This window comes from Vombatus ursinus, unplaced genomic scaffold (assembly GCF_900497805.2).
Source record: "Vombatus ursinus unplaced genomic scaffold, bare-nosed wombat genome assembly UNPS02014826.1, whole genome shotgun sequence".
In the NCBI taxonomy this organism is placed as follows: domain Eukaryota; kingdom Metazoa; phylum Chordata; class Mammalia; order Diprotodontia; family Vombatidae; genus Vombatus; species Vombatus ursinus.
Window position 1 is genome coordinate 10,978,664 of NW_020954604.1, and position 23,414 is coordinate 11,002,077.

Below are 23,414 nucleotides of genomic sequence, written 5' to 3' on the forward strand. Positions count from 1 at the left end.
TGCTTCCCACCCCACCCCTACTCCCCTGGCCATGGGCCCCAGATCCTAGAACCCATCCAAGGCAGAGTGTGGGGAAGACCTACCATCACTAGACATACCCTGTCACCTTTCCTTCCTCCATGCTCCCCCTATCAGGATGCCCAGAACCCTTCAGGGCTGCTTGACTGTTCACAAGGCTTGGATGAGATTGAAAATGACCAACTCGGGCCAGCTAGGTGGCTCAGTGGATAGAGTACTGACCCTGCAGTCAGGAGGACCTGAGTTTAAATCTGGCCTCAGACACATAATACTTCCTACCTGTATGACTCTGGGCAAGTCACTTAACCCCAATTGCCTCACTAAAAAAAAAAAAAAATGACCAACTTTTATGACTTCTGGTCAGTTGGAGGACCATTTAGCCTTACTGTTTTCCCTGCCTCTATATCCTGCAGACCCCAGGCATTATCATCTGACCAGTTCCCATAGACTGATGGCCCCTGGGCCTTGCCATCCATCCCACGGATTGCACTTAGATTATGAGCTGCTTGACAGCAAGGGCTATATCATTTTTTCTATTTACTTAGCACAATACTTGGCACATAGTAAGCACTTTAAAAAATGCTTTTTCATTCATTCACCTGTAGTCTATCAGTGTAAAACATGCTTCACCATTAGTCCTCTGGAGTCCCCAGTGGTCACTGTATTGATTAGAGTTTTGAAGTCTTTAAATATTGTTTTTTATATTATTATGGTCATCATGTAAGTTGTTCTCTATGTTGCATTCATTTTGCACTGCATTTGTTCGTCTAAGTCTTCCTAAGCTTCTCTGAAGTTTTCATAATCATCATTTCTTAAGGCACCATAATATCCCATTACAGTCATAGGCCATGATTTATTGTTAGTCTATCATTCCCCCCAATCAATGTGCACCCACTTCTCTTTCAATTCTTTGCAACTGTACCATGTGCTCCTGTTTGCCCTCTTATCTCTTTGTAGTGTTTGCCCCTGGACCCAGGGTGATGACTGAGAGAAAGGAAGACTGGCAGAGCAGTTTCTGATGACCCTGGCCCAGTAGAGGATGAATGCCCTTCTGGGATCCCTTCACTAGGGATTTCAGTGAACTCGCCCTTGCAAAAGAGGAGAAGTCCTCTGAGAGGAAAAGTGGGAATATGTATACTGTGGTGTACAAGATTGGCTTCCTCTCTTCCTTCTGCTAACCTCCAACTTGGACTTTTTGGAGAGATTAGGGTGAGCAGCTGGTCAGTGGGTACAGATGAAGGTCCACAAAGAACATGACCAGTGACACATTGAAACCGTAATGTCTGGAGAACAAGACAGCCAGGGGTTAATGCCATGGAGGAGGTTCAGATCCTGAGAGTGAGACAACCAGAGATGACGTGAAGTGAGAAGACTGCCAGTTCTTGGCTGGTAAGATGAGGGAGGCCAATTTTCCTCACTGTCTTTCCTACTTGTTCCTAATCCAAAATCCTGAAATAGGATATTGACAGCTGATTTCTTTCTTCCTTTACCACTAGTTGCTGGTATGTGTGGCCAGGGCATCTCCCAGACCATATATTAAAAGATCTGGAAGGGTCAGCAGGAGATGACTGGAAACATATAGTTCTATATAGGAGTATTTGGTCTATTTCCTTTCCATTTTATTCTATGTACAATAGACGATATGACCACAATATGCTAAGTCCCTGAGTCTTGTGAATTCAGGAGGCTATGACCAGAGAGAGGGAAGCCCAGACAAAATATGGCTTCATGAGCATATTACAAATAGTAGATTTGATCTTTTAAGCAATCTCCTAGACTGATTTTGGACCTGGTCATTAAGGGTTAGCCCAAACTGCTTAGCACCTCCACTGAAGTGTGGGTTCGTGGTCAGAGGAAAAGCTTAGGCATTTATAGATCAAGAGCTATCTAGTGGCCAGAGGAAAGTTTATCTCTCTCTCTCTCTCTCTCTCTCACACACACACACACACACACACACACACACACACACACACACTACTGAGAGAAACTGACAGCCTGCTATGTTGGTAACTCAAATGAAGTTCCATTTGGTGAATAACTCATGTAGTACTCTCTTGCTGGATAATTAATACAGGGACACACTGCCTTTCTGTAGGCTTACAGACTTACTTTGGAAAACCAAAGGGAACTCAATTACAAAAAAAGTTATTATAAATCAATTTATATATATGGTACCTTCCTCTTTGTATTTGGCCACCTTGAATGATAGTCCTATTGGCGACATCTCTGAGTCTGAGTGTATGTAGAGTTTTGTGACATTTTAAACTTTGGAATTCTCTCTACAAAATCCTCTACAAGTAGCTGTCCAGACTCTATTTGAAGACCCCCAGTGACTGGGAACTCATTATTTATTTAATTATTATTTACAGCCCATTCTACTTTTGTATAGCTCTAATTGTTAAGCTTTTTTTCTTGCACATCACACCCATATTCACATTGTTTATTGCAAGAGATTCTAATCTTCCTCCCCCCCCAATCTAAGGAAATTAGAGGGTTAACTACCTGTGAATACTCAACAAAAAGAGATTTTTATTTATTTATCTGACTCTGAGAGAGGGACATTGAAGTCCACTAGTACATATAGGTTTCAATTAGTGTGAATAATGAATCTGCTGATATTTGAATTTGTACTATTAGAAATTATAATCATGTAAAATATGGTAATTGGTTCCAGCCCAATGGAAATATGCAATGCAAATTCAAATAATTCGGCCATTTCAAGAGAGTCATTATTCTCACTAATTGGGCTCTAGTTGTACTACTCTTGTGTGCCCTTTCTTCCATTGATGAGGTTTTGTCCCAGAACCTCCATTTTGGGGAAGGGCCCCAGACCAGTCACCCCTCAGTCCCTAGACAATAAGCCCTTTCCCCAGTACCTCCTTCTCCTCCACACTCCTTTTAAGCTTCCTTTTATGTTTTGTCTTCCTCAATTAGAATGTAAGCTCCTTGAGGGAAGGGACTGTCTTTCTATTTTGGTTGTATTTGTATCCCCAGCTTTTAATAACATCTGTTTTTTTGTTTTGTTTTGTTTGTTTATTTTTTGCTTTTTGGTGAGGCAATTCGGGTTAAGTGACTTGCCCAGGGTCACACAGCTAGTAAGTGTCATGTGTCTGAGACTGGATTTGAACTCATGTCCTCCTGACTCTAAGGCCAGAGCTCTATCCACTGTACCACCTAGTTGCCCTGGAACATCTGTTTTTAAAGGAATGGGTGGTCAGTTGGATGAATAGTATTTATTTAGCACTTACTATGTGTCAGGAACTATGCTAAGCACAAACAAAAGCAAGACAGTCCTTGACCTCAAGGAGTTAACATTCTAGTAGGTGAAATAACAGGTATGATAGAATAGTGGCCCGGGAAGGGTGTTTTTGTTTGGGAAGTCACTGGCATGGTAAGAGGCACCAAGAAGGAGTCAATTGACAAGCCTTTTTCAGAAGCAATGGCAATATTGCTTTAATTACTGTTTCCAGAGAAAGAGGTGGGAAGCAGGGAATGGGGATGAGCAGGGGAGGGAGGTGCCCACAGGTCAGCCTGGTGGATGGCAAGGAGATGGCTATGGCAGAATTTGATGGAATGTGAAGCATGGTCTGGGGTCTGCTGGGTCAAGTGGGACCATGTGTGTTTGTACTGGCTGACTCTTCAGTCAGCAGAGCATGGCCTCACAGCTATGGTTCCAAAGTCAAGTGAATGAAGAAACTCAGGGCATGGTCTCAGGAAGTCTGGTGATCAAGAAGCATCAGATCAAGAGGCAGCCAGAAGGCATGGCTATATCAAGGTGGATGGTTAGATGAGCAAAGCACCAGGGATGCAAAGATTAAAAAAGCCTCCAGAGGCATACATTTTGACTCCTGGGGATATGGCTTGTACAAAGATAGTCATAAATGTGATGTGGGGGTAAGGGTGTCAGCCCGGTAACGTGCCCTAGAGCGCCAGCTCTCACGTGGTATGGTGTTCCTTCACTGTCTTAATTGTCCTCCTCTGGATATCCTTCAGGTTGTCAATAACCTTCCAAAAATATGGTGTTCAGAACTGAACGTCAGCCTCTAGATGTGCTCTAATCAGTGTAGGGGGCCACAATAGGACCTCTTGGGTTGCTCAGGGAAGCCAGAAGTCTTTTCTCTAGAAATATTGCTTTATTTCACCTTCTTCCCACCCAGCCCCAGGCCCAAATCATAGCAAAATCCTTTTAAAAACCCTCAGATCTCAAGGGAACCCCAGCAGACCCCAGTCATTTTACAGGTGAGGAAACTAAGACCCAGAAAGGTTAAAAGTGACTTGCTCAGCTCAACTAGGAAATAAACATCAAAGCTGGGGTTTGAATTCAGGTCTTTTGAATTCTAATTCGGTGATGAACAGTGTATTTATATGTATGTGTGTGTATAGACATATATATATATATATTATATATCTGTATAGTTATAAAGTGTGTAGTATAGGTCTTTTAAGCTAGCAAGATTCTTTGGAGTGTTCTCAATTGGATGATGTGAGCCATGGAGTTCCCCCCATTTCTGCGTGGGTCAGACTTGCTATGATAGAGGACTTTGGATGCTTATTAGCCCTGACCGCAGAAATGGGTAGGGAGGAACAGAAACTTCACTAGCTTTAGAATAAGAGAGGGGGAAGGAACATGGCTACTGGCCCTGTCACAAAACAGGCTGAGAAACTAGAAGTTATTATCACCATCAAAGGGTATAGTATCTAGGACAAAATTCCTGTGTTGCACGACTCATCAATTTTGTGTCTATAGGTTTGCTTTTATTTGGTTGGCTTTCCCTTCAGTGTTAATGAAATCCTGTTGACAAAAATACAACCTCTGACTTGACAAGCTAAGGGAAAAAGCCTTGGTGAGGAATATTGGCAGTAGGAGAGGACTATAACTTTGGGGTGATTGATTGGTAAAGATTAAGAATTTTTTTTAAAGAAACTATGGATTCCATCCAGGGTCATCCCACTTCTTAATTGATGCCATTTTCCTTGCAGATGATACTTACGGTCACAAGAATAATGCTAATGAGGTTGAGGGATTAGATAGAATTATAGGGGTAATGGGATACAGGAGATGGGAATGATGATGGGAATAGGAAATGGAGATTATGATGATGGTGGTAGTGACATCAGGGATGGGCAGATGGTGATGTTGGGAATGGGAATGCTAATAGGAAAGATGATGGGGATAGTTATGAAGACGATGAGGGCAGTAATGATGATGATATGCTAATGGAGAAGATAGTGATAGTGGCAAGAGGATTTTGATGGGAAGGTGGTCATGAGGATGCTGACTGAAGAGATGACAATTATAATGGGGAGGCTGAAGGTGGTGATGGTAAGGAAATTCATGATATGATAATCAGAAACCAGGATGATGGTAGATATGGGAATGAAGGGGAATATAAAGGGTAGGTCTTCTGGCCACAGAACCACAAAAGGAGTCCCTAGGTTTGGAAATGGGCCTGGTCTGGAAACTGGGCTGAGTGAAAGACTGGTCTGAATCTGAAGCCTTTAAGCAGGTACTCCTCCCCAGTCTATAAACCCATCCAACTCTAGCTACCCGCCTTGATTCTCTCTGCCGTCCTAGCCCTTAGCCATCTTCTATCCACCTCAGAGCCCTCTCTGGTTAGAAAGGTTCCGGGTATGGCATCTGGTCCGTGGCCCAGTCTTAGGGGAAATAGCAGCAGCAACTTACCTTGGCAGGAGCAGGCAGGAGTCTGGTGAGAAGGTCCTGCTGCTATTGCAAGCTGCTGATGGCTGCAAGTAAGAGAAATCTTCCCTATCCATCTTCCTCTCTCTTTTGAAGTGCTCCCTGGTGCCTCTCCTTGTAGTTCCTTCCCCTTCATCAAGTAGGTTCAGAGGAGAGGGGGAAAAGAGGGAAGGAGAAACAGGGGGGAAGAGGTGGGGAGAGAAAAGGAGAGAAAGAGAGGGGGGGACAGCCAGAGAGAGAGGAAGAAAAAAAAAGAGATGTGGAGAGGAGAAAGAAAGAGAAAAGGGGAGAGAAAGAAGGAGGAGGAAGGCAAGAAAGAGAGCAGAGACAGAAAGGGGAAGAGAGGAGGGAGCGGGGGAGAGAGAGTGTGGAAGGAGGGAGGGGGAGGACGGTATTTTTCTGGGTTTCCCTTTTGTCCTACGAAGCAGCCCAAATCCAACCTTACTCACCACTTAACCTCTCTCAGAGCAGAAACTAGGGAAGGTAAACAAGATCCTCGGGTATAACAAGGGACACAATTTTAGGTTACTTTCCATAAATGTACATATTTTTAATGCCAGAAAGTTTCACTCTCTATGACAGGTAGGTATCAAATAAGTTAACATGTTAAATACTTTGGAAACCTTAAAGCGCTATATAAATGTTATTATTAGTATCAGCAGTGTGTGTGTGTGTGTGTGTGTGTGTGTGTGTGTGCGTGTGTGTATGTGTGTGTGTGTGAAGTCTCATAAGTCTTCCAATGAAGACTGAGACCTTACAGGAGACAGGGATGTCCCTTGCCCAGAGAATCCCGGTTCTGATCGCCCTGTGTCTCAGTATCTCCAGCTCCTTAATGGGAGGGGCACCGAAGAGAGAAGGGGCTGCCAGGGGGACAAAAAGGAATGGCTTGTAGATGTTGGGGCAGACTCTCACCATGATTGAGGACAAGGCAAAGACTTCTACTCCTGAAGCCCTGTGGTTTGGAGACAGAGAATGCCTTCTCTCAGTCCCCATGCCCACTTCTCTTCCCATTCGAGTGACTTCAGGGGACTCAAGCCCAGCTTTAATCCTGGGAATATCTGTGTCTGGCTAACAGGACTTGGAATTCCTGAGAGTATGATGGAATTGGGTTCTTCTGACCTTTTGGTAACACCCAGGCCTGGGGGTGAAGGTGGAGCAGAGGGAGGCACTCTCAACTGGAATGCAGGTTCTGAGTGTGGAGGTGCATGTCTCAGGCCAAGAGGACCCCTATATACTGGTCTGATTGCATAGAATTTATGTGCAGATCTGGTCACCATACCTTAGGAGGGACACAAAAGAAATGGAGGAGGTGCAGGTGGGACCTCAAATAAGCAAAAGAATGGATGTGGAAGGTGGGGACCAAAGCAAAAGGTTGTGGCCATTTTGGTAGACTACTATGGAGGCTGAGAAGGGATAGGATTGAAGCCTAGAAAGTCATAAAGGCATAGGCAGGAGGAATGTAGCTATAGGTTAAGGAACTTGCTTAGGGTCAGGCAGTAAGTGTCTGAGGTTAGATCTGAATTCAGATCATGCTGACATCAGGTCCAGCAGTCTATCCAGTGCACCACCTAGCTATCCGACTAAACTCTCCTATCTTTGAATAAAGGGGCCCCCTTGTAGTCTGAAAGAAGTAAATTTAGTTCACCTACAAAGAAGTCTGGCTGCACACAACAGGGAGGAAATCCTTTACCCAGAAAGGTGGCACAGGCTAAGGATATACAGAGGTAAGGGAAAGATTCAGATTAATTTGAGGATGACAGATCAATACTCATCTTGGTGGAGAGGTGCACCCTCCACTTGCCCCACCCCCAATAACTCTCCAGAGACTATCAATTATGGATGATCTGTCACTGTGAAGTGAATTTCCACATGGGGAACTCCCTATGCAGATGAAATCAAGGTTGGGACTATTTTTAAAAGGAAGGGAACAAGTAAGCATATACTAAGGTAGCAAATTTACCTCCTGACTCCTCTAGCCTTACCCCACTTCACCACCCTCCCTCCCGCATCCTAGGGTCCAGGGAACTTTGGTCAATTTATGGTAGCCTGATTGGGCTCTGGAGCAGATAAATGACAGACCCTGGGGCACGTGCCCCCTCTGCCCGTCTTTGCCCCAAGCAGATACCCTTACCCCCCACTTCCCTCCACAAACAGATACCCCCCTCCTCCAACCCTGACTCCCTGACACTGGAATGAAAGCAGGGAGTACTGCCAGGGGTCCCTTCAGCAGCTCCCTTGCAGGGAAGGAGAGACCAGGCCAGCTAAAAGGTCAACAGGCTTTAATGGCATGGCTACTTCCCTTCCAAGACCCGATCTAATTATGACAGTGGCTTGGAGGTGGTGCTGGGGGCATGGGCCATGTTGGAGTTCCAAGGCCAGGGGCAGGACAGGGCCAGGCAGGTGGGGCAGAGGCCATGCAATGACTGTAGGCAGTGTGTGTGTGTTTGTGTGTGTGTGTGTGTGTGTAGGGGTGGTGGGGGATTGTTACATTCTGTTTGGCATGTAAACATTCTTCTGTGGCTTCTTCAGTAGAGCGTAGAGATTGGAGGAGGGTGGCCAAACCTTCCCCCAGATCCAACACATCCCTAAACAGTAGGCGCTGAGAAAGGCCAAGGAAGCCTGAGGTCTATCCCGACCCACTTCCTCTTGGAGTGAGAGACTTTAGACCAGAGATCTATCTCATGAATGCTGGCAGAGCACTCTGTGTGCCTTGACACACAACCTACCATCCCCTAAGTGCATGGTGGGGCCAGCCAGGCCTAGGTGGGGGTTAGGGGAAGGGTTCCTTCTTTTCTGGGGGAGGAGGGGACTATGTAGAGGAAACCCCATTTCTGAGTTTAAAACAGGCTTGCTCTTCCTTCTGAAAGGCATATGTATGATGAAAGAAGGGACGAGAGGGGCTCTGAGCCAGGGAGACCTCATTTGGGAGGGAGGAGTATCAAAGGAAGGAGGGGATAGGTACTAATTAGACCAACCTTATTGGGATATGTGTATTGGGTGGTGGTAGAGAGGTATACTGGGAAGAAGGAATAGGCAGGGCTCTGCTGGGTTCTTTGAAAGAGGGAGCCATAGCAATTATGTTTGCTCTGGACCCTGGTAGCATGGGGAAGACAGGGGATGGAAATTGGAATTGAGGGCCAAAACCAGTCCAGCCCTGACCCATTCCCTCACGCTCCTTGTGACATTCTGTGCTGCTGAAGCCTGAAGTCACTGGGAGGGCTAGAGTCCTAAAGATGCTTGCGTTTCCAGTCTCCCACTGCCTTCCACCCCTAGAAGACTTGGGTGTGTCTGACTAGCTCGTGTTCCAGGTGAAAGAAGGCAGCAAGTCTCCGAGGGCTAGCTCAGGCTCTCCCTCTCTCCCTTTAAGGATCTGACCTGGGTAGACTTTGGCCCCAAGGGTGGGCCTTACATTCATATTTGGGGTGGCAGCAGAGAGGGTCATAACCCCACCCCACTAAGACTTTTGGATTGTCAGTCAGAGATACTCTCAGTATATGTATGTGAGAGGGGGTTTGGTACGACCCCTCCCTCTGCCAAACCCCTGGGTGTAGCATAATTCTTTATGCCCTGGTACTTGGGGTCATCCTCCTGTTGGCTGAATCTAGAGAAGTATGGGATAGCTTCAGACTGGGACCAGGCTAGGCAGTGGGTGGGAAGATAGAGGAGGTTCTGTCATTGGTGAGGAGGGAGGGAGATTCCTGAGTGTCCTGGATCAGCCTCAACTTTTCATTTGGATTACTCTGCCCCAGGCTGGGATAGACAGGAACCTCAAAAAGACATGTTGAGAGGTAGCCATGCTTGAGACACCTTCTCCAGGCTCCTCTATCGACATCCCTGGGAGTGGGCAGACTGTGGTGTTGCCCTACCCAAGGATGTCTACCATGCTCATGATGTGCCAAACACTTGGCAAATTGGATCTAGTCGCTTTGGAAATGGCCAATTACTGATGGCTGATGTGGAAGCTGTCTCCACCTATGCCTCCTCTTGATCGTCTTCCTAAATTTGGGCTTCTCCCTGGGCTCCGATGATACATAGGCCTCCTATATAGATCCTAGATCGGCACCAACTTGGTATCTCAGGGTGGCCCTCCCTACTGCTTCCTCCCTGCCCCTTATGCCATCTCTGGTGCCCAGACTTCTCTGGAGTGAAGAAAACAAACCAAGGGATTCTGGTTAACAGTTCTCTTGAGCATACTTTTTCAACAGACCTTTTACCCTCTCACAATCTGAGGGTAGGGCTGAAGGTATGGGACCAGGATCAATTGCTGAGGATGGGGTAAGCGGATAACAAGTTATGGCAGGGATAGATCTCTGGAGCAGGAGGAGGACAAAAAAAATGCTCCTAGAAGATGACCATTTCTTCTGGGGAAGGAGAAGAGAACCCTGAATCCTCAGTCTTTTCTCTGGCAATCAGGGTTCCCTAAAACAGATGGATGGAGTGTTAGAATGTTCCATCACTGAAGGGAAGGGAAGTCTGTGTCCTGTGTCTGTCTTCTCTACTAAACTGTTCTTTCTTTCAGGGCAGGAAGAACCTGGGTCCTCATGCCTTCTATTTCACTCTCTTGAAGATGAGATACAATGCTACCAACCTGCCTTGACCTTGACCCTGGCCTATGAAGCTCATAATGCTATTCTTCTGAGACCTGACTGGGATATAATTGAGGAGGGGGAGAAAGGGCTTTTTGGAACCTGTACAGCCCTGCACCTTTGCCATTCCTGATTCTGAAGCACAGGCCTGGCAGGGAATCTCCCTCCTTTCTTCCCCAGAGCACCCACCCCATTCAGGGGTGGATGAACAACTGGAACTCCCAGTGGATTGTCTAAACAGTCCTACAGGCAAGCTGTAGGAAATAGGAGGGATGGGGAAAGGACCAAGGGAGGAGAGAAGAGGACATTACATTCTTTTTGCCTGGTAGCTTCAGGAGTCCTAGCTGTCTGTGCTCCCTCCCACCAGCTCAAGGTAAGATCCCTGCCCTAAGATATTTCATGCATTGGTTAGGACAGGTTGAGGTAGCCCCAGATGGACCAGACCTATCTCAGTGCTCTGAGGGAAAACACTATTTTATCTGTTCTCTCTCCTGGAAGCAGGGCTGGGGTTGGGGAGGATTCAGGATTAACACTTCTCATAGTGTCTGGATGCATCCCTGGCTGGAGAAGAAGGGGGGGAGCAGAAAGTCAGGAGTGAGAAGTAAGCAGGCAAAATGAGAAGATCTGATCAGGCCAGAGTCAGGCCAGCCTGGGGACTCCCTCAGGGAGGGCCACTCAGAGAAGGCTTTTCAAAGGAGAGCTATTCCTAGGGGGTGGAGGAAAAGGAGGGCCAGTATTAACCTTCTTCTTCCCCTCCCAACCTTCTTCCTTACACGCCTCCTCTCTCCTATGGACAGCTCCCTCAGGCAACTGGGGGAGAGCGCCTGGGAGGGTGTACCCTTCTGTCCAGTGTCTCCTGCCTCTACTACTAGGTTCAGAGACAGAAGAAACAGCACCAGGCTTGAAGGGTAGGGTGGCCCCCTTGGGAGAGGCCGGGCAAGGAGGGGCTGGGTAGACCTGTTGTATAGAGTATGCCCTCTCTGCAGACCTGTGGACAGGAGAGGAGAGGGGCATTAGTGAGCTACTTGGTATCTCCCCAGAGTACTTAGTACAGTGTTAGGCACAAAGGAGGCACTTAGTAAGTGTTTGTTGAATGACTAATTGAAATCTTCCCAAAGCTTGGCTAGATTCCTCCCTTTTACCCCATCTTCAGAGCATCGATCAATTCTGAAAAGTTAAAGGTGTGAGCATGATTTGGACCACCGAGAGAACCCTGCTCACCAGCCTACCCCATCACTACTATACCTCTCTCACACACCCATATATAATATATATGGGTGTGTGCATATATTCATGAACATATACATATATATGCATACATATACATACATATTGTCTATATCTATGATTTCATTGCTACCAGAAACTTAAGGTCAGGAACTCCCGCTCCACTGAGAGATAGACAAGGTAACTTGCCCAGGGTCACCCAGCCAGATGTATCAGAGGATGGAGTTGAACTCAGGTCTTCCTGACTCTCCTGACACCTAGTAGGTGCTTTAATAACTGCATGTAATACTGGGTAGTCTTCAAATCTAAGAAGAGTCAACATAGATAGTACAAGGAACAACACTTCTCCCTCACCCCTGAAGGCAGACAGAGAGAGATAGCCATAAACTGCAGCCCATTAGACACACCCTAATTTTTTTAAATGGTATTTTCTGCTTCATTTTTTTTGCATTTTAAAATAAAGTTTAATTGCAAATTTTTTTAATCAATTTAAGTTTTAGTGTCCAGGCACATCCTAATGTCATAAAACTTGGTATTTTCTGCCTCCTTTTAAGTTTATATTTTAAAATAAAGTTTGTTAATTTTTTTTAGAAAATTAAATTGTTTTTAGTATCTGGGCACAACCTAATATAAAAAATTGATATTTTATGCCTCATTTTTAGTTTATATTTTAAAATAAAGCTTAATTATTATTTTTTTTAAAATTAAATTAGGTTTTAGGGGTTTTTTTAAACTTGTTTGACCAATAAAAATGCCTTTTATGATTGTATATTCAATAAATAGTCACCTTAAAAAAATTTCCTGGGTGATGCATTCTCTAATGAAATGTGCCACATCAGCAGCACTGTATAGGGTGAGGAAGGGATTAAAGTTAGATAACAGGGTCCGGGTTAAGTTCTGAGCCCTGGACTAGGTGACCCCAGGAGGGGTTTAGATATTTTTTTTAAAGGCCCACGCCAGCCCACTATCCTGAAATACTCACCCACAAAGCCAGGTCACAATCTGGTGGGTTCTCCTGGGGTACGGTTTGGCTTCTGTCTGTGGTGGCAGGTCCTAATGAGGCACCCTTATTCTTAGAGGGGCAGGGAGGGGGTAGGACTGTGCCCAGGGAGGACAAGGACATTATCCAGAGCGAATCACCCAAAGCAAATCAGGGTCAGTTGATGCAGAGATGGAGCAGTGATTGGACTGACCCCTCCATCCCCACACCCTGCTCTCTCTTCCCAACCCAAATCACTCTTTGATAGCTAAGGGAGGCCCCCGGTACTCCCACCTTTCGGAGAAAAAAGGGTGTGCAGACTGGATTGAGTCTTAAGAGGCAGTGGGGCCTAGCCCCTGTGAAGAAGGGAATTCTCACTGCTGAGATTTAAAGCCTTCCAGGGAAGGAAAAGGGAAGGAGAGGGAAAGAAAGAAGGGGAGGTCATCCATGGAGCATGAACAGAGCCCCACCAGGGACAGAGAGATGAAGAATGAAGCCATGGCTAGGGATGGATGAATGGGAGGCCTCAGGGATGTTGGAATCTATGAAGAAAACTGGGGATCTGGAATTAGAGTGTGGCTGACTCCGGTCCCGGCCCAAAACTCCTGGGGGTGGTCCCAAGACCAATGCAACCCGCAGGCTTCCCTCCAGCCCCCAGTAGCAACTAGGGCAGCAAAGAGAAGCCTGGGATGTCTGAACAAGGACACTCATTCCTCGGGGAATAAGAACTTCAGCCCACCCCAGCCTCAGGGTTCCTTCGGTGCAGAGGATCGTAAGGAAGGTAGAAGGCAACCAGAGAAAGAGGAGGAATCTTCCCCTCTGAAGTGCCCCCTTTTGCCCAGGCAGCAAAGGCTCCTGGTGGCCTACTGAAGGGATGGGGCTTACCTAAGAGGCGCCAACACAATGTATGTGTGTGTGCGTGGATGCGTGCCTGCGTGTGGGTGTTTGGGAGGGAATTGGTAGAGTTGGTGGGTTGCTCAAATATCTGGCATGTAAGGCTGTGCTGGGGAAGTTGATCCAGTGTCACCGGCCAAGGTTGGGGGGGAGGAGTGAAGGTTGGGGGTGTACCCAGCCGGACTGGATTGAGAGCTAGGCATCATTATCTGGCCCCGGTTTTGCCCTCTGAGGCCCCTGAGGCCCCCGCTCTGCCTTTGGTTGCCGGGCTGTAAGTCTGGAGTTTTCCTCTTGGTCCTTTCTTGGGGCCCCCCGGTGAGGGGGGGCCATCAGGCTGCCCGGGACCCAGAGCCTGAGGCTGGACCCTGGCCAGGGGGGCTCCCCGTGGTAGGGTGCCACCTGGCCTAGCCTGGTGGGAGGGAGAGGGACTCTCTCTCCGGGTTAGAGACTGGCTCCTTGGGGAAGCACTGAGATGTCTGACAGAAGGGAGGACTGGGCCACGGGAGGGAGGGACATGGCTGGGGCGGCGGGGACTGGCACGGTTTGGGGTAGAGCCGGGGCTTGAGTGGGCAGGAGGTTGTTTGGCGCGGAGGTCAGCAGTGGCTGGAGGCCCAGGGGATCTCTGTAGCTGGAGCCTGTTAAGGGAGAGAGGGAAGAACAGGAGACAATGTAAGAGAACATATTCAGAATTTGCCAGAAGCAGCTAGGAGCTAGAATTTCACATAAAATCCGCAAACTTTTGCATTGGAAACTACCTTAGAGACTATCTAGTCCAGGGGAAGGGAGCCTGCGGCCTCGAGGCCACATGTGGCCCTTTAGTCAAATGTGGCGCTTAGTCAAAGGGCCACACGTGAGGACCTACAGGGCCGCATGTGTGGCCTCGAGACTGCTGACCGGCCCCCCATCTAGTCTAACCCTCTCTTTTCTGCGGCAAAACACTTGAACTTCCATTTCTGTGCTTTTCCGACTACACTTCTGCTTCTTTGAAGCCTAAGACAATGGACATGACATGAACATTCTAACCTGAGTTCCTTCTTGCCGCCCTCTCTGCTCTTCTCCTCCCATGATACATCTGGAATACGCTGGACTTAGAAGCTAATAATACAGACAGATAAGGGTGCTCACCACTAGGGGCACCTAACGGGGCAGTATTAGGGAGGGCGTCAGGGTGATAGAGTGAGCAAAGTAATGGGGTATGTGCCCCAGGGTAAGCTGTACAACCTGCTCTTTAGTGGCCTGAAGTCACTGGACACTGGCCCAAGGCATGGCATACTGGTGGGCTGTTCTCTCAATGCTCCCTGAATCCTCATGGCTTACCCCGGTGGATGGATGGGTCCCTCCAGGAGGATGGACGGGCTCATCTCTGTTTACTTTGAGAGTAGTCTGAGCACATGTTGTCTCTACCATAGAATGCAAGCTCCTTGAGAGCAGGGGTGGTTCCATTTCTGTCTTTCTAGCCCCAGCACCTTGGCATTTAGTAGGTGGCTAATAAATGCTGGTTGATTAATTAGTGCTGTTCTCTATTTTTTTAGGTGATGTTTTACTTTTTTAAAATTTCCTTGTCTTTCCCTTGATTGGATGGAGGGGAGATATCTAATTAGCTCATGATTCCAGAGGGAATAATATGGGTCAAATGTCAAAAGCCTCCTGTCCTTCCCTCCATCTCCCAAATGCTTCCTAACTGTCTGATCATGACCTGGCATCCTAGGATGGATTAATGAGACAGTTTCAGATTGCCCAGGTAAGTGAATCCCATATTAGCTTGAGGGTGGTGAGGAGTTCTAGGGCCAAAGAAGCCTTTCTTTTGGGGGGCCACAAGGGAACAGGGAGCCCAGACCTAGACAGACTCATAGGCAAAGTTAGTTCTCAGGAAACTATAGCTACATAGAACCATTTGGAAATAGAATATTACCCAGCTGAACATCTAATTATCTTGCCTGGTAGTATTATCTCTGAATTTGTATATTCCTTTTCTTCCTTGGAACTAAATCCTGGAAAATGTATTCTCTGGTATGGAGGGTGTGGAGGCCCAGGGGTGAGAAGGTAAAGAGGAAGTGGGTGCTGGATTCCAATATCTAATTATGGGGCAGTGGCAGAAGGAGGGCAAAGGGTAATTAAGTATTGGAGGCAGTAAATTTTTGTACTCAGAAGCCAGGCTCAGGGCCCAGGAAGCTGCGGGGCTCAGTGACCCGTGAAGTTTTAGGATAAAGGAGAAAATACTGGAAACAAATGGCAAAGGTCCCTTGGACAGGTTCCAAAAGCGAGTTGGGTTCCTGGAAAGATTTAAAGACTAAGGCCAGATCCTTCACACAGCACCACACCTGTGGGCATTGCACCAATGGGAGGGAGAGATGGAACATAGCATTATTTACCTGCCCCTGAAACGTTTGGTATCGCAAAGCATCTCACCTGCTGGTGATGGCTGTGTCTGGTGATGGGACCATGCTGTTGGGGGCACTGGGGTGTTGCGTCCTCTGGGGACTCCCCCCACTTTTGAGCTGTGCCGGGGTGGGTGTCCTCACGCTGACCGGGCGAGGGATTCGGCTCCTCGTGCCCACAGCCCGTTCCACTTTCCTGGGGGCCGAGTCATCTGAGTCATGGGTATCCTCCTCGGATCCCGTGCCAGACAGCGTCTCCGAGGCCCGACGCCGTTCCTCACTGGATGAAGCAGAGGATGAGGCCCCAGAGGCAAGCCGCAACAGGAGGCGGCCCTGCCTCTTCTCCATCACTAGGCGGGCGAGGTCAGGCTGCCGTGTCCGCTTACACCACCGTTCTTTGGCCGAGACTGAGGCTGACAGCTCAGAGCCTGTGTCCTCCTCAGAGAAGAGGATGGGGATGCGGCTCCGGGGTCGGGAGCCAAGGAGGGCCACAGGGACTGTCTTCTCTGGGACCCCGGGCTCCGGTGGGATGGTGGGGGGCTGCCTGTTGGTGGGGGCAAGGCCGTTGGGCAGAGTGTCACCAGCCACTTCTGAGGGTGCATCCCCAGGTGGTACTGATAGCGCACAGCTGTCTATCTCTGCTCCGTCTGGCCCAGACAGAATACTGCCATTCTCTAAGGGAACAGGGGGCTTCTCCTCAACAGCGCTCTTCTCCAGCATGGCCTCTGGGCCCAGCCCTCCATTGCCAAGGGTGGCTTCCTCAGGCCGAAGGGGCTGCCCACCAGAAGACATAACATTGAGATGGGTTTTCTCAGCAATGTGCACAAAGGTCCTCTCAACTTTGGTGAAGGGTGAGGAGGCAGCCGCCACAGCTCCCCCTGGTCCTGTAACTGGTCCCACCCCAGTACCAGCCCCAGGGGGCTTCTGTTCAGACTTGAGGACGGAGGACAGTGTCCCCGGCTCAGACACATCCAGCTGGCTCCCTGTGGGGTGGGGCCGCTCATTCTGGGGGGTCAGGGCAGCCAGGGTGCCTAGGTCAGGGTCAGGAGCCAGGTCAGTGGTGACAGGTGACTTCTTCACGTCACCCGGGGAGAAGAGCACCAGTGTCTTGGAGCCCTCCTCTGGCTCCAGGTCCCCATCGGCCACGGATGCTCTGCCCCTGGATTCCTTCTGGTCATCAGCAAGTAACGTGGATGGGGCTCCCTCTTGGCTTCTGTCCGTGCTCTTCTCACTCACTTCACTGCTGGAGTCACTTCTCAGCCCCAGTACCTGCCCCAAGGCTGCTTCCTCCTCTTCCTCCTCTTCCTCCTCCTCCTCTTCCTCTTCCTCCTCTTCCTCTTCTTCCTCCTCCTCCTCTTCTTCCTCTTCCTCTTCCTCATTATCCTCTTCCTGGCCCTTCCCGTTGACCTCTTGCTGGATGGGAGCTGGCACAGACTGACAGGGGACACTGAGGACAACATGGGAGAAGTCTGCTGTTCGGACCCTATGCAGGAGGCGGGCACGCTCCCTGTAATCAGACAGGTCTTTCTTGAAGTCCTGGTAGGGCAGGCTCAGGGGCACAGCCCTGGGGAGGCCATTCACCTCAAAAGGTGAAGACAGTGAAAACACCTGCAATTGGAGTCAGGGAGGACTGGATGAGTTATGGGATCCCCCTTTTTCTCCACCAACCCAGAGTAGCCCAGCAATGGGCCTCCCATGACCTGCCTCTACTTAACCCAAATGACCAGTAGAGAGCCATAATCATCTGTGTCTCCTCTGGGCCACTTTTACATGGCCTCCCTCCCTCCGCAACTCAGAGGAATCACTCTAAACCATGTATACAGTGCTCATGTTCCTAATCTATAAAACAAAGATAATAATAGCACCTTCTTCCCAGGGCTGTTGTAAGGCTCCAATGAGACAATAAATGTAAGGTGCTTATATCATTGCTATAAATGTTATATCATTGCTAGCTTTTATTATTACGGTATGTCAGACACTATGACATTATTACTCTATGTCAGACACAAGCCAGGGATGGGGAACCCACAGCCTCAAGGCCACGTGTGGACTTCCAGGTCCTTGGGTGTGGCCTTTTGACTGAGTCCAAGTTTTACAGAACAAATCCTTTTATTGAGGGGATTTATTCTGATTCTGTCAAAGCCACACTCGAGGACCTAGAGGGCCACATGTGGCCTCGAGGCCACAGGTTCCCCACCCCTGCACTAGACTCTAGGGAGAAGACAGAGAGATTGGCACACAGTAAGTACTTAATTAGGGCAGTTAGGTGGTGAAGTGGATAGAACGCCAGGCCTGGAGTCAGGAAGACTCATCTTCCTGAGTTCATATCTAGCCTCAGACACTTACTGTGTGACCCTGGGTAAATAATTTAACCCTGTTTGCCTCAGTTTCTTCATCTGTAAAATGAGCTGGAGAAGGAAATGGCAAACTACTCCAGTATCTCTGCTAACAAAACCCTAAATTAGGTCATTAAGAGTTGGACAAGACTGAAATGACCGAACAACAAAAAGTGCTTAATAAATGCTTGCTGATTGATGAGAAGAATCTCTCTCTCATTCCCTCTCTTCCCCCTCCCCCCTTCCTTCTCCCTCCCTCATTGTCCTTCTTCCTCTCTTTCCCTCCTAACTAGCATCCCTAACCCTGGAGCATCTGTCCAGAGTTCAAAGGGAGAATGTAGATCCTAGAACGATTGCTTGGCTACTGGATGTTTGGTTCTGGCCAATAACTCAGAAAGGCAGTTTGAGGCAAGGGAGGAGGTGGAGACAGTTAGCTTAGACAGGAGAAGACCTACAGAGTGATTTGGTGGTGGCCCTCGGCCAACTGGAGACCTATCATGGGAAAAGGGGATTAGGGGCATTCTGGTTGGTCCTAGACGGCCACTTTATCAGCAATGGGGGGATGTCGCAGGGAAGAAAATTTTGGTTGGATATAGGGAAAGACTTCTTAATTCGGACTATCCAAAAGTGGAAAAGTGATAATAATAATAACAGTTCATAGTTATATAGCATTTTCCAGTGTGATTTCTTTGCAACAGCCTTTGTGAGGTGGGGTAGGTAAGTATGATTACTCCTATTTTGCAGATGGAGAAACTGAGTCTTGATGAGGTTGAGTTACTTGCTGAAGGACACATAGCTGGAAGAGATTGCTTCCCCCCTGCCAATTGTCCAACCCCTTCAGTTAACAGATGAAAAAATTGAATTTTGGAGAAAGGAAGTGACAGTCAGCAATCTGGTCAGTCCTTGAACTCAGATCTTCTGACTCCAAGGTCAGTCCCCTCTCCACTGTTCCATGCTGCCTTCCTCATGACTGGAGGTCTTAAAGTGCAGACTGGATGACTAGGAACCTTCAGAGCTCACTGACCTCCAGGAATCTTTTCTTGCTGTTCCCCACCCCCACCCCAGCTGCCAGTGGCTTCCATCCCAAAATTACTTATTCTCTATCTCAGATGTACTTATTCAGGGGGTCCAAAAGTCCTGGTGCAGTTTTAAAGATTTTAGTAGCTACTAAGCTATTAAAGCTTAAAACTGCACCAAGACTTTTGGAGCATCTCATATATGTACATGTTATCTTCCCTTATAGGAAGAGAATTTCCCTAAGGGCAAAATCAGAGTCATTTCTGTCTTCTTATCCCCCAGAACTTGGCACAATGCCTAACATATAGGAGGTATTCAATAAACACTTGTTAATCGATTAATTTGGTGATCACAAATTTAGAGTTAGAAAGTGGAGTTAGAACTGGAGTTAGAAACTCTAACTGGAGTTAGAAAGACCAGAATTCAAATCCAGCCTCAAACACTTACTAGCGGTGTGACCTTGGGCAAGTCACTTAACTCTGTTTGCCTCAGTTTCCTCATCTGTAAAATGAGCTGGAGAAGGAAAAGGCAAACTACTCCGATATCTTTGCCAAGAAAACCCCAAATGGGGTCACAAAGAGTTGGACAGGACTGAACAACAACAAATATATATATATATATATATATATGTATATTAGTATTATTAACCCTTGAATACCCAGCACTTCAAAGATCTAGGACCGCCTCAGGGAGGGAGGGGTGCTCACCCTACCCATGCAGCTCACAGCCCCTATCAGATGGCCTTCATGAATTACTATGGTAGAAGAAAAGTCACCAGCTGATGGTGAACCTTCTGAGGATGAGACTGTCTGCACTTAGCTAGGCTGGATTCTGCACCACAGACATGGCTCTGGTGCTGTACAGCTTGACAGGCCCTCCCAGAGTACACTTAGTGTGCTGGCTTAGTCTTTGAAAATCCAGGATCACCTCCACTCCATAAGACATGATTTCATGATGTAGCTGATAAGAGTGCTGACCTTGGAGTTAGGAAGACCTGGTTTCAGATCCTGCCTGACACCATAGCTCTGTGTCCCTGGTCCAGCCACTCAACCTCTCCGGGCCTTAGTTTCCTCATCTGTGAAATGATGACTAGATGGCCCCTAAGGGCCCTTCTAGCTCTAAATTTATGAGATTATGATCTTGTTGTTTCATCTGCATAAAACTGTTGAGGGGAAGGAGTACTTGAGTTGGTGTTCTATAGTTAAAACGTCTAGTGGGCTTAGAGTCCAGAGATTTGGGTTTGAATGTTGGCTTTTCTACTTAATAGCTATGTGACCTTGGATAAGCCCCTTCTCCTCTCTGGGGCTCGGTTTCCTCCTCTGTCAAATGGTGTTCATAATACATTATCTGCCTCACAGGGCTGTGGGGAAGTGCTTTGTAAACCCAAAAGGCTAGAAACATGTGAGCTGTTATTGTCAAAAGGGTCCTTGAGGATTCTAATCCTCTAGGGCCACTCAGCCCCAGAAACCAAGGCTGAGAAATGTGTTGTCTCCAAACCCAAGGGAACACTGGAGTCCTGCAGTCAGGAAGTTGAGTCCAAATCTGGCCTCAATCTAGCTGTGGGACCTTGGGCAGACAGCCATTTAAGTGCTGTCTGACTCAGTTTCCTCAATTGTAAAACAGGTTAATCAAGGCACATAGCTCAAAAGTTTGTTGTGAGGACAAAAGGAAATAATATTCACAAATATTTGTACTTAGATGACTTCTACAGGAGGGTCCCCTCCCCAAGTCATAATCTTCACTCTTACCAAGAGTAGAGAAATCGACTGAGCCCCTGTACCTGAGAGGTTTGCACCAGAAAACACCAGAAAGAGGACTAGGTGAATTCGAATAGAGGTCCCAGACCTGGGGGCGTATAGGCACTGATTCAGGAAATCTTAGCTAAGGGGACCAAGAGACTCAAAGAATCCTGAAATATTAGAGCTGAAGGAGACCTAAAAGGGCATCCAAACCAGAGGTGTCACACTCCCTGTCTGTCTGCTGCAAGTAGCCAGGAAAACTCCTAAGTGGGTTGAACCAGATTAAAATGGAAATGGGAAATGTTTGACAAAATAAAAATACAACACAAATATCAGTTTGTAGTTTTCTAAGTCAATATGCTGCTCAGGGACTCCTTTCTAATTGAGTTTGACACCAATGATCTAGACTAATCCTTTTCTTATTTCACAGTTCAGGAAGCTTAGGCATAGAGTATATATAAGTGACTTGTCCAAGGTCATACAGTGAGTTAGTGACAGAGAGAGAGGACTAGAACCCAGGTCTCAGACACAAGTTCTGGCCCCTTTTCTCCTAGTTTCTGGTCCTTTGGTCCTTGTAATCTGGTTGTCTTTCTTCTCCCTGGGTTTCTGTGACACTGCTCCCTCCTGGTTCTCCTTCTACCTATCTGATTGCTCCTTCTTCACCTCCTTCACTGGATCTTCATGCAAGTCACATGCCTGGAATTCTCTCCCTCCTTATCTCTTCCTCCTGGCTTCCCGGGCTTCCTACCTAAAATCCCACCTTCTACAATGTCTTTCCAAATCCTCTTTAATTCTTGCACTCTGTTAAGTATCTCCTGTATAATTTATCCTGTATCCATCCAGCTTGTTTGTAAATAGTTGACTATATGCTGTCTCCTCCATTAGACCATGAGTTCCTTGAGAATAGGGACTGTCTTTTGCCTTTCTCTGCATTCCCAGCAATTAGCACACAGGGCCTGGCACACAGTAGGCACTTAATAAATATTGAATGACTAACTTGGTCTCTGGACTGACACAGACCTAGAGTACCTCCTCATCTGTCACCACTTCCTCTTTCCTTTCAACTGTTTCCTGGACACCTTCTCATAGATGGTTTGATCAGGGAAAATTCGATCTAGACATGCCCATCACTCGAGAAGGAATGCCTTCTGCCCTCCAGTTACCAGCCACCAAAATCCCTGTCCCCTTCCCCGTGTCTTTGCCCAAGGCTACTCTCTCCTTCTCTACCCCTTCAGTATAACCAACAAACTGGTCACTCATTGAGAATAGCCAGTTAAGGTTTCATTTCTCCCTTCTCCCTCACAGGAAGTGCTTTTGGTCATGGTGTCCCACCTCCCCCTGGAATTGTGGACATAATCTCCTTCTCTTTCATTCTCAGAGTCCTTTCCTTCCTAACATCTGTGAATGACTCCTCTTGCCAGAGAGGTTTGGGGAGGATTCTCCATTGTACTGGTGGAAAAGCTGAGATCTAGAAAAAGGCAATGACAAAGTCATATGCTGTGGCAGAGTCAGAACCTGGCTTTCCTGCCTCCTAGCTCAGCACTGTTCCTTTGAAAAAAATTGATTGAGGCTATATTTTTTTTAAAAATCACTTTCACTTCCTAATGAATGTTCCCCCCTCCCCCCAGAAACCTTTATTATAATAAATAAGTAGTTAGGCAAAACAAATCAACACGCTGGCCCCTAATTAGTGGAATGTCCACTCCCTCCCTATCAGTGGTACCCCCTTTAGAGGGAGACTTGCCTGGAGAAAAGAGGATCTCTGGCTGGGAGAGAAGTAATCTGGGGAAATTCTGCCTTTCCTTCCTTTTTTGGGGGGGGGGGTTAGGCAATGGGGTTAAGTGACTTGCCCAGGGTCACACAGCTAGTAAGTGTTATGTGTCTGAGGCCGCATTTGAACTCAGGTCCTCCTGAATCCAGGGCCGGTGCTCTATCCACTGCGCCACCTAGCTGCCCCTAGTTTTCTTTTTTTCTTTCTTTCTTTTTTTTTTTTTTGTGTGCCTTTTTTTCCCTGTTGGCAAGTGGCTTGGGCCCCTGGACATTCTGCTCTGTGGTCTGGCTTCTTGGGAGTACTTGGGGTGACTCTAGGAGTGCCCCAAGGATTGTGGCCTCTATCCACTCACTTAGCTCATACTGAGACTCCTCCAGAGGGACACTCCCTCCCAGCTAGCCCTTTCCTGGTGCCCTTCCTATCTGTCTAATCACTACTTCTCAGCCTTCTTTGCGGGTTCTTCATCCAGGTCACATCCACTAACTGTGAATATCCCCCAGGGTCCTGTCTTGGGCCCTCTTCTCTTCTCTATACTATGTCTCTTGATGATCTCATCAACTCCCAAGGATTCAATTATCTTTCAGCAAATGATTCCCAGATCTATATATCTACTCTTAATTTTTCTCCTGAGCTCTAATCTTGCATCCCTAACTGCCTTTGGGACATCTTGAACTGGATGGCCTATAGACATCTCAAAACCAGCACATCTAAAACAGAAATCATTATTTCATTCCCTGCCCCCCCCAAACCCCAAACCTTTCCCCAATTCCC

The 23,414-nt window shown here is 47.5% G+C and overlaps 1 protein-coding gene across 1 annotated transcript in view; it reads right to left on the minus strand.

Annotated features, from left to right (window-relative positions):
• Window positions 1–13,607: 13,607 nt before the first annotated feature.
• Window positions 13,608–23,414, minus strand: part of TTBK1 (tau tubulin kinase 1) — a 64,033-nt gene continuing 54,226 nt past the window's right edge. Inside the window, exons 13-14 of the mRNA XM_027838433.1 lie at window positions 15,812–17,388; window positions 13,608–14,037 (exon numbers count right to left, since the gene is read on the minus strand). Coding sequence (XP_027694234.1) covers window positions 13,608–14,037; window positions 15,812–17,388 — 2,007 coding nt within the window. The remainder of the gene's footprint in view (window positions 14,038–15,811; window positions 17,389–23,414) is intronic.